This window comes from Piliocolobus tephrosceles, chromosome 14, assembly GCF_002776525.5.
Source record: "Piliocolobus tephrosceles isolate RC106 chromosome 14, ASM277652v3, whole genome shotgun sequence".
Taxonomy (NCBI): domain Eukaryota; kingdom Metazoa; phylum Chordata; class Mammalia; order Primates; family Cercopithecidae; genus Piliocolobus; species Piliocolobus tephrosceles.
In genome coordinates this window covers 6,604,627-6,616,738 of record NC_045447.1, presented here as the reverse complement: position 1 = coordinate 6,616,738, position 12,112 = coordinate 6,604,627, and the positions used below count along the sequence as shown (strand labels likewise).

The window sequence follows — 12,112 nt, the reverse complement described above, 5'->3', positions numbered from 1 at the left end:
ATACCTGGCACACAGTAGGTGCTTAATAGGTCTCTGTTGAATAAATGGGGGGAAGGTCATGGTTCAGTGGTCTTCTGGCCCAAAAATCACAAGATTATTTGACCTTTTTAAACTGATGAGTGACCTGCTTCTGGATTCCAGAGTAAGAATGACTGCAGAGAACACCCGAACCAAAGCCACACTGCAGGTCAGGGACTGGCAAACTCCTGCCCACAGCCCAAGTTCACCCGGACCTGTCTGTGCAGGCTGCTTGTTCGTAGCCTGCAAGTGAAGAATGGTTTTCATATTTTTAAATGATTTCACTTTAAACGGTTTTATGGGTATCTATATAATAGTCTTAATTTTGCTTCTTGGGCCTGCAAAGCGTAAAATATTCACGACTTGGCGCTTTTAGAAGTTCACCAACCCCTGGGGGCAAACTCCTTGGTAGTCCATGAGGCCCCTGAAACTGCCACCCAGGTATTTCAGCAAAAAGTAACATCTGAAATGAAACGCCTTAGAAGCAATCAGCGAAAAGTGATTGGAAAAGTGATTAGAGATCAAGTGGCCACTGGCCATGGCTATTATCTAAAATAATGGTGACACCCTCTACACAGCTGGGAAAGAAATAGCCAAACACGGAAATGTATTTTACGCATGTTCCCAGGGTAAAGCATATCCGAAAGCCAATGGCTACGATAGATAATGTTCTAAATTTGGAGGTATCTGATGACAGAATGAAGTTTCCTTCCCTTTTCTTACCCACACCCAAAACTACACCCACACTTCTCATGAGAAAAATTCTGTCACACTTAGGGTTTCCATTTCCAACATCTGATCTTTCACTTAAGAAAAAACCCATTTCTGGGACACTTTAGTTACCTATCAACTGCTCCCAAATGAAAGCTCCTAATATACACAGACCTTTCAGTGCCACGCCTGGCAAAGAGGAAGCCACAGGCATTATTGTAATACTGTATCCCAATATGTTATTATTGTATCATTGTTACATATATTATTGTATCACATATCATATACAATACAATACATAAGGGATTACATATACAATGTATTAAATATTCTGTAACATGTAAATATAAAATCATAACATATACAATATGTTGTATGGCTTCACATTATTACGTGCATTACTATATCACTGTTATATTGCTATCCTAACTTAGGAGACACAAAGCCACGCACTAGCTGCAGGGCTTCAGACAAGTTACTTCACTTCTAGAAGCCTCAATTTCTTCATTGGCAAAATTAGGGAATAATTTGAGATTTTTACTCTTCTCTTCTAGCTCAAGACATCTGTGACTCCAAAGTCATGTTAAATAATCTTTTGTTTACCTTCTTCTCCTAACCCGAACCAGTTTATGACTACATCCCTATATGGCTTCTAAGCTCACTGATGAACCAATGGCCTTGTCCATTATATTCACTCCAACACCCTGACGCTCTGCACTAGTTGATTCAAACCACCCTCCCAGCAAGCTGTTTAATGTATCTATTTTCGTAAGAACGAAATTGATGCTCTTGTCATACATATGCAGTTGGGGAAATGGTTAGCCTTCTACAGAAGCAGCGAAGAGGGATTGTTGGGTCATTAGTCACACTGCCTAACAGTAAGCATTACATTAACAATGTTAATAACACTTCTGGGCTCACTCTGTCTCTTTCATGTGAAGAAACTAAGTATTTAATAATCACTGCTCTCTGGGAGGCAGAAGACAAAAAGTTGTGATGGTAATTGGGTACGCTTAAATAAGGCCTCATGTCTCTTTTCTATGAAACTCAGCACTTGAATGAGATTGAGTCAAGCCCTAAGCAAATGACTGTGGGAAATGAGAATTTTCTAACAAAACGGATTCTTAACACTGATAATGGCTTTTGAACTTCCCATACCCTTTCTCTGAGTCCCATGCCATCAGATAATTCATCAAAATGGCATTTGTAAGTGTAGTTTACGTTTTACAAGAGGAATGATTTCAAAATAATATTCAGCGCTGATGTGCTTGTGAGTAACTGGTAAATTTATACATCACTCATGAAAATGCATCACATTTGGAAAACAACAAGGCAAGATCCTTAAAGCTATTTCTATGTTCCTGGCTTGGGAACTTTACACTGGGAACTTATCCTAAGGACATGATCCAACAGAATCACAAAACTATATTAATGAAGCTACTTACTGCTGCCTGATCTGTAAAAAGTGGAAATAATTGCAGTATTTAACAGCGGGTGAATGCTTTCATAAGTTATGGAACAGTAACATGATGGAATGTCACAGTCATAGTAGATATTAAGACCACATAGAAGCATAAAATTAAAAGAAAAAAAAGCAAAATTATTTGCACATGTTGACAACTCTGAAAAATATGCATCGTGTGCAGCCACTCTGAAAAAGAATAATGGCACCAACTAACACTTCTGCCGCCTTACTATGTTTTAGGTCATTCATTCATTTTAAGACAGGACCTCAGCTCACCCAGGCTGACAGGCAGGGAGGATCACCTAAGTCCAGGAGGCAGAGGCTGTAGTGAGTCATGATCATGCCACTGAACGTGTGCCACCACGCCCAGTTAATTTAATTTTGTTTTTAAAAATTTTTTGCAGACAGGGTCTCACTATGCTGCCCAGGCTGGTCTTGAACTCCTGAGCTCAAGCAATCCTCCCACCTCAGCCTTCCAAAGTGCAGGGATTATAGGTGTGAGCCATCATGCCCAGTCTTTTATGTCTTTTAGGCTTAGATACTCAACATGCATTTTCTTGTTTGCATTGTGTCCGTTTGCTCCAATGTTTTTCTTTAATAATGTAACATCATTTCAACCAAAATCAAATGTAACTTCACTGTAGTGACCTAAAAGTAATAACAATAATAAACACTGACTGGATACTGACTGCAAGCCAGGCACCGTCCTAAGCACTTTGCATGGACAGACTCCTTCATCCTCACATCTCCCTAGGAAGTGGGCACTATTTGCAGATGAGGAAATTGAGGCCCAGAAATTAAGTAACTTGCTGAAGGTCAGCCAACTAGAAAGTGGGAGAACAAAGACTCCACCCTGGCACCTGGGCTCCAGAGTTCTAAAGAAATTTTCAAAGAAATTCAACACCATAAAAAGCTCTCCTGTGATCTCTCAGCTCAGCCAAACTGAGGCTGTCTAAGCAGGTAGTGAATGCTCCAGGAGCTAGCAGATCTGAAAGGCAGTGTGACCAATGCTGATGGTCATTGATGCACGGCCTGCAAGGGGTCCTTCAAGACGAGTGGGCATGTGATACATTAAACTGAGAGATGGAAACAGGTGGAGAATTACCCAAACTCATACAGCCACTGGGACTGGGATGAAGACAGGCAGATAATCCATGTCCATGGATCTGGTAAATCCAAGGTTCTCTCTACTATGCAACGCATAACAAGAATCACTATTATTCATTAAATGCTCACTGTATGCTAAGGGCTATAACCCCTTTATGTGAATTATCTCATTAGTGCTCACAGTAGTCCCTCAAAGTATGATTATTAATCTCATTTAGAGATCAGGAAACAGGCCTGGAAATGTGAAGTAATTTGTCTTGCCTTACTTAGAAGCTAGAACGCACTGAGCTGGTGGTTATTGCAGCACCCAGCCCTTGTGCATTCCGGATCAATATTAATTAGCTGGCACACGGGCATCCAGTTGCACCAGATGCTACTTTGCCATCTAATCTGCAGAGGCGAGTCTAAACACCTTTGCTGGCTGGAAAGCAAACATTTCTAAATTTGCCCCTATGGCAGAAGAACCACTCGCATTCAGAACTGAGGCAAATCCTTAACTCACCCCCTGCCACCCCCAGCCCCAACTGGGCCTGCCAATCTGTTTATAGCACAGCAAACCCCACAATCCACCAAGGCCTGTGGGCTGAAGCTTTTTATACTCAGCTCTTCTACTAAGGGTGTTAATTTCATTCGCTCACACCCACACTGTGTACAAACATGCAAATCATTAACATTTCCATTTACCAGGCTGGTATGGCCTGGAGCTGCTGGGATTTTTGAAGGAGATAACAATTCAATTTGCAATTACTGCTGCAATTTTTAATTCTCAAGGAAACTTCTGTCAGTGCTGTACTCCCAAGAGCCAAAATGAACACTGTAAGCAACTCTTCAAATTATTTTGAAAGAGAGAAAAAAAAAAAAAAAAAAAAGAGAGGAAAGGAAGGAATAAAAGGAAAGGAAAGAAGGAAAGGAGCCAGTCAGGCAGGGTGCCTGCCTGCCTGCCTACCTCTGGGAGGGTAGGATTATAAGCCTATTTCAGAGAAGTTCAATTTAGCTCTAAATTTCAAAGTTTCCTCCAGTTGTATGACTCAACGACTAAATGTTGACTCTTTAAGAGGGGCTTTTGTGAAGCAATATTTGCAATTGAACAATCATCAATACATTTACTGTTTGTAAACTCAGAACTGCTGTGGGATAGAGAAAGGTGTACCTATTTTCATTCTCCAATGTTTCTACTTTGGGCAATGAAAGGCTAAGAACGAACATTTCCAGGTCCCAAATAACCACCTGCCACCTTCCAAGTCCCAAATACACCTGCTGGCACTGGTAACCACTATTTATTGCATGTCCACTGTGCACTGTGCACCAGGAACCACCATGCCCTGCATACGCCTACCCTTCTTTATACCAGCAGCAAAACTACAGCCAGAGAGCACTCACAGAGGGCACATGTGCCAGGCACCCTGCAAGTGCCGAGGACAAAACAATGAACCCTGCGACTGCCTGCCCTCAGGTGGTTTACAATCAAGTGGTAAACAGATCAATAATAAAAAAAAAAAAAAACTCCGTGGATGTAAATTAAATAACACAATAAGATGCAGTCATTTGGAACAGGCCACTGTAGACAAGGAAAGCCTAGTTACGGTTAACAATCAATAATCAATGCTTCTCCCACCTGTACCCACTATCTTAGTTTGTTATGGCTGCTATAACAATGTACCACACATTTGGGTGCCTTTAAATAACAGTAATTTATAGTCTTATTGTTCTGGAAGCTGGAAGTTTGAAATCAGTGCAGACAAGGAAAGCCAGGGCATTTGGCATTAGAAAATGCATCTGTTCAAGGTCAGAGAGCGGGCTGGGCCAGAACTCTGGTTGGAACTCTCAGGATCACACTTGAGCCACTGCCTCGTGCCACTTCCCATCTTATTTTTTTCTGTTTGGGGCCTGCTGGAACTCACTATGGTAATACAAATGAGTCAGATTTCTCAACCACGAAGAGCATCCATTATTGTAAAAAACATTTTCTTCTGTGTGGGGTTGGTCCTGAGAGCTATCAAAAAATAAAAACCAGAACCATAAGTCAGACAGTACAGTGGTCCCCTCATCGGGTATGTGTCCCACACTGTCTCAAATCACTAGAGAAGCTTCTCTAGCAAGCATAAAATGCAGGTGGAGGCTGTGAGATTCATGTTTTTCACACTGGTGTTCTGCCCCTGCGGCTTTTCAACTCCCAGGTGTATGACATGGAAACACACGTAAACGATCTAAATGGCAGATAACAGTTTCATTTAAATTTGCCTTTGGAACGCACTCTGGGCCTGCCCTTCCTAATCATGATCATCTTTGGCTCTGGTTAAAGTCTTATTCTCCGGAGCACCTAAAACAGGGGCACGGGGGCAGAAATCAGGGGCCGTCTGGGCTGTCCCAACTGCCTGTAGCAAATCCACATAACGATACGCCCGGGATTCCCATTCGCCTGTCCCTAAACTAGACACAGACAGTGCTACTTGCCCTGGAACCTGGGGCCATCATTCATTCATCAAGATTTCACAACCACGTTGAATGTGGGCTGCAGATCAGGGTCATGGTGGTGCCCTGGGATTCTTTTTTTTTTTTTTGAAACAGGGGTTTTGCTTTGTCACCCAGGCTGGAGTGCAATGGTGCAATCTCGACTCACTGCAACCTCTGCCTCCTAGGTTCAAGCAATCCTCCCATCTCAGCCTCCTGAGTAGCTGGGACTACATGCGCGCACCACCATGCCTGGTTAATTTTTTGTATTTTTGGTAGAGATGGGGTTTTGCCATGTTGCCCAGGATGGTCTTGGTTTCGAACTCCTGAGCTCAAGTGATCTGCCTGCCTCGGCCTCCCAAAGTGCTGGGATTACAGTATTGTTTTTAATTGGAAAAAAGGCATACAAATTTGTTAACGTGTACACAGGGAAAATCACAGAGTGATTGTGATTTTAGACAGTAAATGATAGACAGCATAACTCTTCACCCCTAAATACTTCAGCATGACTATTCAAAAAAGCACATACTCCTACATGACTCAGCACCGTATCACACATAATCACATGAACAACAGTTCCTCATGATAATCCACCCTGGAGTTTATATTCAAATTTCCCGAACTGTCCCCCAATGTCTTTAATAGCTGTTTTGTTCAAACCAGGATCCAATCAAGGATTGCTAAGGAGTACCCTTTCCAAAGTAACATGTTAGACAAAAGAATGACTCATGGAAAGTCAGAAGGGCTGGAACCTGACAGTAAATTAGCATCCCACCTACTTGCTTTTCAAGAGAAAAAGATCTATCATTTGACAAACAGCAACTGCTCTTAACATTTCCATGCATTTTCTTCCAGTTATTTTTTTTTTTCTTTTCATAAACACACCCAGATATGCAGCTGTGAACAAACTGTCTTGCTACCGATCAAATGCTACTGCAACTTCTTCTGGCAAGAGGAGACAAAGACCTGGTGAAGTCTCGCATATGTCATCTCTGGCATGCCTGCCAGCCAGCCGGCCTCCTGGGTCAGTAACTATGAAAAAAGGCCACTGAGTGCATCAGAAGACTGCCCTGCACTGAGACACTATTAAAGGTCCTTGAGTTCCAAATGTACTGCACTGCTCTGTGGCCCTGCCAACTTCCTCCTTCTCAAGCTGACATGACCCCAAGCCCTAGAAAGACAGAGCAGGTGTCAGGAGAGGTTGCTATCCCACTCCCTGGGTGTCCAGGATGGATAAATGTTAAGATTTTACAGAAAGTACCTTGAAAGTACTTTGGAACTTTTGGAAGTGCTATATATTTAAAAGCTGTTAATAACATTCTCTAAACCAAAAATATCACAAAAGCCTCAAACTACTAGATATCAAAGCTTTGACTTGGAATATCTCTTTTTTTCTTTTTTTTTTTGAGACAGTTTCACTCTGCCACTCAGGCTGGAGTGCAGAGGTGCAATCTCAGCTACTGCAACCTCCACATTCTGGGTTCAAGCGATTGTCCTGTCTCATCCTGTAGCTAGGAATACAGGTGCCTGCCACCACATCTGACTAATTTTTGTATTATTAGTAGAGATGGGGTTTCACCATGTTGACCAGGCTGGACTCGAACTCCTGACCTCAAGTGATCTGCCCGCCTTAGCCTCCCAAAGTGCCGGGATTACAGGCGTGAGCCCCTGCGCCTGCCTGACTTGGAATATTTCTAAAAAAGTAAAAATTTTCGGCCACGTGCATTGGCTCACACCTGTAATCCCGGAGGGAGGCGGAGGCAGGTGGGTCATGAGGTCAGGAGTTCAAGACCAGCCTGGCCAAGATGGTGAAACCCCATTTCTACTAAAAATACAAAAAATAGCCGGGCGTGGTGGCAGGTGCCTGTAATCCCAGCTACTCAGGAGGCTGAGGCAGAGAATTGCTTGAACCTGGGAGGCGGGAGGCAGAGGTTGCAGTGAGCCGAGATCGTGCCACTGCACTCCAGCCTGAGTGACAGAGCGAGGCTGTGTCTCAAAAAAAGTAAAAATTTTCAACAGACACATACTGCACTGAATGAAACATCTCAAGTTGAACCTAAACCGTCAACCAAACCAAGCCCTCATATTGAGAGAGGAATCATCTTATTCCTCAGAAGAACTGTGAATTTTCTTGAAACCATGTTGGACTACCAGTGCTTTCTGCCCTGGAAAGTGATTCCCCAGGCACTTCAGCTCTGGTGCTGGGCCAGTCTCTCAGAGAAAACTGCCTTCTTGCTTCTTCCTGGAAAGGAAGCGCAGGGCTTTCTTACCTTGTTTCCAGGGGTACAGATGACTTCGTTTCAAGGGCTTCTGTTTTTCAATAGCATTGCCCATTTTAAAGCCAGAAGACACAGGGCCCTTCCCAGCCCCGGCGTCTTTCTGGAACAGCAACTGAGGACAGAGTCACTGGCTGAAAGGGGATCATCTCTTGGACATCCCAAATCACCCAGCAGCAGAGCCCAGGCAGCCTCACAAGGGAAGCTTGAGGAATCTCATTCTGAACAGTCTTTGCCGTCTGCCTTTCAAAATCCCTTCAGCCCCAGGGAGGAAGTCAGAAGAAAGGGCTTGTTATCGCCCTACCGGTGTGTCTCAGGCATGGTCTATATTAAGAAGCTCTTTCCTCGTCATCCTTTTGACACTTTATTACTCACCAGCACAGCAGTGGCTGGAAAGATGAATTTTATGTCCAAATACTTTTAATACCACTTTTCCTCGCAGGAGAAATGGGGAATCAGGTGATCAAAAAGGCTGAAAGTCATCAATGAACCATTCTGGGGCATGCCAGGAGAAACATTTTCACACAGACCCTTATGCCACGCCCTTCTATTTCAGAGTCCCACGATCAGACCAGTGTGCACCACGTAACAAGCACTGTCAGAGAAAACAAGCTGATTTCACTAATGCTGTGTTTCCAAGGGAAACACAAAACAAAACAAGACATCAGAAAACACTGCTACACCTCAGTCTCCAAAGAAGAAAACACCTTGGGGACAAACACAGCTAAGAATTTATAACCTCACGTTCCAAACTTCCACTGCACTTTGGGAAAAATTTTGCTGGAGAAAGTGCTACACTATCTAAATTCTGAACGATGGGCTTTCTGGAAGAAAAGAAGGGAATGAAATCAATCATACATTCTTGGTAAAAAGGAAGACAATGTCGAGGTGGATGAAAAGATTTCATTTATTTTAGTCCCAGAGTTTGAGGTTATCAAACTCCTAAAGAATCCCCACAGCATGGTATGGGTAAGAACGCAGGCTCTGAGCTGGGCGAGGTGGCTCACGCCTGTAATTCCAGCACTTTGGGAGGCTGAAGTGGGTGGATTACTTGAGGCCAGGAGTTCAAAACCAGACTGGCCAACATGGTGAAACCCTGTCTCTACTAACAATACAAAAATTAGCCAGGCGTGGTGGCACAAAACTGTAATCCCTGTGACTTGGGAGGCTGAGGCAGGAGAATCGCTTGAACCTGGAAGGGGGAGGTTGCAGCAAGCCGAGATCACGCCACTGCACTCCAGCTTGGGTGCAAATCCTAGCTCTGCCCCTTGGCTTTGCCAGTTGAGCACAGTAGCCTCAGTTTCCTTATCTGTTAACTGGGCATAATTCCAGTCCCACCTCCTCAGCTGTAATAAGAATCAAATACAAGAGAACATTTGTGAAGTACCTAGCATGCTGCCTGACACTCAGGGAAGTCCTTGGTGAATATTTATCTTTGTTTTGGGGGGAGGGCGGGAACAGGGTCTTGCTGTGTCACCCAGGCTGAGTGCAGTGGCACAATCATGGCTCACTGCAACCTCAACCTCCCGGGCCCAAGCAATCCTCCTGCCTCAGCCTCCCAAGAAGCTAGGACTACAGGTGCATGCCACCTTGCCTGGCTAATTTTTAAAACTTTTTGTAGAGATAGGGTCTCCCTATGTTGCTCAGGCTGGTCTCAAACTCCTGCCTCAAGTGAAACTCCTGCCTCAGCCTCCCATAGTCCTGGGATTACAGGTGTGAGCCACTGCACTCTGCTTATTTTATTTTATTTATTTTTTGAGACGGAGTCTTGCTCTATCACCCAGGCAGGAGTGCAGTGGCGCAATCTCAGCTCCCTGCAACCTCTGCTTCCTGAGCTCAAGTGATTCTCTTGCCTCAGGCTCCTGAATAGCTGGATTACAGGTGTGCGCCACCATGCCCAGCTAATTTTTGAATTTTTAGTCAAGATGGGGGTTCGTCATGTTGGCCAGGCTGGTCTCAAACTCCTGACCTCAAGTGATCCGTCCACCTCAGCCTCCCAAAGTGCTGGGATTACACATATGAGCACCATGCCCAGACCTTCATCACTTTTATAATTGTAGACTGAAAATATATTAGCTTAGGTGGCAGATGTCTGGCTTTGGTCAATTTAGCCAAAAGCACCAAAGTAAATTTATTTTACAGAGTTGGATGGTAAAAAATGGGAGTAAGTATAGAACTGGAGTAAAATTTGAGACAACATTCCATAAAAGACCCACAGAACCAGAGAGACTAAGTTTAAGAGGCACTTAACGCCCTGTTAGTTTCTGGGCGCAGTGGGTCACTGTGTTATACCAGGCCCTTCCTTTCTAAAGGAGGGGGAAATAATCTTTCCAATTTATGCAAAACAGACGAAACCAAAATCCAAATCTCTACAAAATCTCAAGGCCTCATATTTTGATCTACCAATACAGAGGTCATTTTTGCAAAATCACGGCCTGAGACTCCAAACTTGGCAAAGCAAATGGTATGTGTCTGTTGCACCCTCTCCAATGAGGCGGCAGGAAGGAGCATGCGTGCAGAGGCTCCCCGTTTCCCTCATAGAGCCGCAAGCTCCTCCCCAGATTAAACTGCATCCACAAACTGGAATAAAGCACAGGGAACCCCCACCACGCTAGAGGGGTCCAATGAAACCAGCTGCACAGCAGAATACCTGGCACACAGTAGGTGCTTAATAGCTCTCTGTTGAATAAATGGGTGGATAGGTGATGGAATAAACCAATAAGAATGATCCCCAACATACACACACTGATTGTCCTCTCCCCCTGGAATGCGTTAACCAGAGTTTCTAATCCATAAAATAAACTCTCCTCTCCTAGCAAGAGTCAGAGGGTGTGGGTGGCTGGGGCCTGTGTTTCCTCCACTTCCCCACTCCTTAGCTCAGGCCACTCCCAGCCCTGGAGTTTCTTCCCTCTCAGGAGTGCAAAGACCCTGAAGTCAGGAGCCGTGTCTGGGGCAGCACCTCGAGGCTCCTGTGCACACAGAGAACAATGGGTCACAGTCACAGAACCTGGGCTCAGGTGCACGCTCTGTCATTTCTTAGCTGGGGGCCAACACATTCGTAATGGTGTTTCCATGAAAAAACGCATCCTAGGTTCTAAACAACTAATTTACTGATGCACCTTTAGAATAAACTGGACATTTCCCTGAGAGAAGAGCTTTGAAATGAGGACCCTGTGGACCAACCACTTCTCAATCATGGCTCCCCCAAGGTAACTCCAATGTGAACTGCTCAGGGGGAGAGGGAGGGGGACAGCAACAGAATAACCTAATCTTAAGAATTCCTCTCTAATCCCCAGCTCAGAAAACGTCTTTTACAGTCATCCCCTCTGCAGTGTCCCAGACTAAGTGAGCGAGCAAACAAACAAACAAAAAAACACAGCCATCCCCAAAGACCAATATGCCTGCAATCCAAGATGGGCAAGCGACCCACCTCCAGTGCACATTTCAGGGAGACAACACAAACTTTTTTGATTCTTCACAAATGGGAAGCAGAGGGCTGACTGCACAGCCACTGTGACAAGTTTCCAAGCCTTGCACAAATACGCTGAGAACGCTGTAACGGTATGAACTGCCTTCAATCAGACCCGACTTGGCTGTGTGTTATCAAGGTCACTCCTTCAGGGATGACTACTCCAAGCCCCAAATCTCCGTAAAACCCAAGGAGATCCACAAGATCATCTGCTCCAGCGAGCCCCTCCCCCATTTCACAGATTCCTCAGAGAGGGGCAGGGATCAAGGCTAGGCATTTAGTTGGAGGGCCAGATCCAGCCCCCAAATCTTTATCCTTGGCTAGGAAAACCTCTGCTACCCATTTCCTCATGACCAGAGGAGGCAGGAGGACAGTGTGAAGGAACTGGCTTTGAAGGCCAGCTGGCCTGGTTTGAATCTCTGTGGGCACTTCCTAGCTAAGCAACTTTGGGATAGAAACTAAACCTCTCCACACCCTGTATTTTCATATACGTTCACGTGTACAATTATGTTATCTACTTCATGGGTGGTTTAAAGGTTAAATAAGAATTTAGATTGGGAGGCTGAGGTGGGAGGTTAAGGCAGGAGAATCATTTGAGCCCAAGAGGTCAAGACT

The 12,112-nt window shown here is 44.5% G+C and overlaps 1 protein-coding gene across 2 annotated transcripts in view; it reads right to left on the bottom strand.

Annotated features, from left to right (window-relative positions):
- RAPGEF1 (Rap guanine nucleotide exchange factor 1) overlaps positions 1-12,112 on the bottom strand; it is a 161,376-nt gene that overhangs the window by 121,769 nt on the left and 27,495 nt on the right. The window contains exon 1 of one of the 2 annotated variants that reach the window (XM_023216910.1): positions 8,023-8,208. The exons of the other annotated variant lie outside the window; for it this stretch is intronic. Within the exon in view, the coding sequence (XP_023072678.1) occupies positions 8,023-8,086 (64 nt within the window). The 5' untranslated portion in view covers positions 8,087-8,208. Of the gene's footprint in view, positions 1-8,022; positions 8,209-12,112 lie in introns of those variants that run through there. 2 annotated transcript variants of the gene reach the window in all.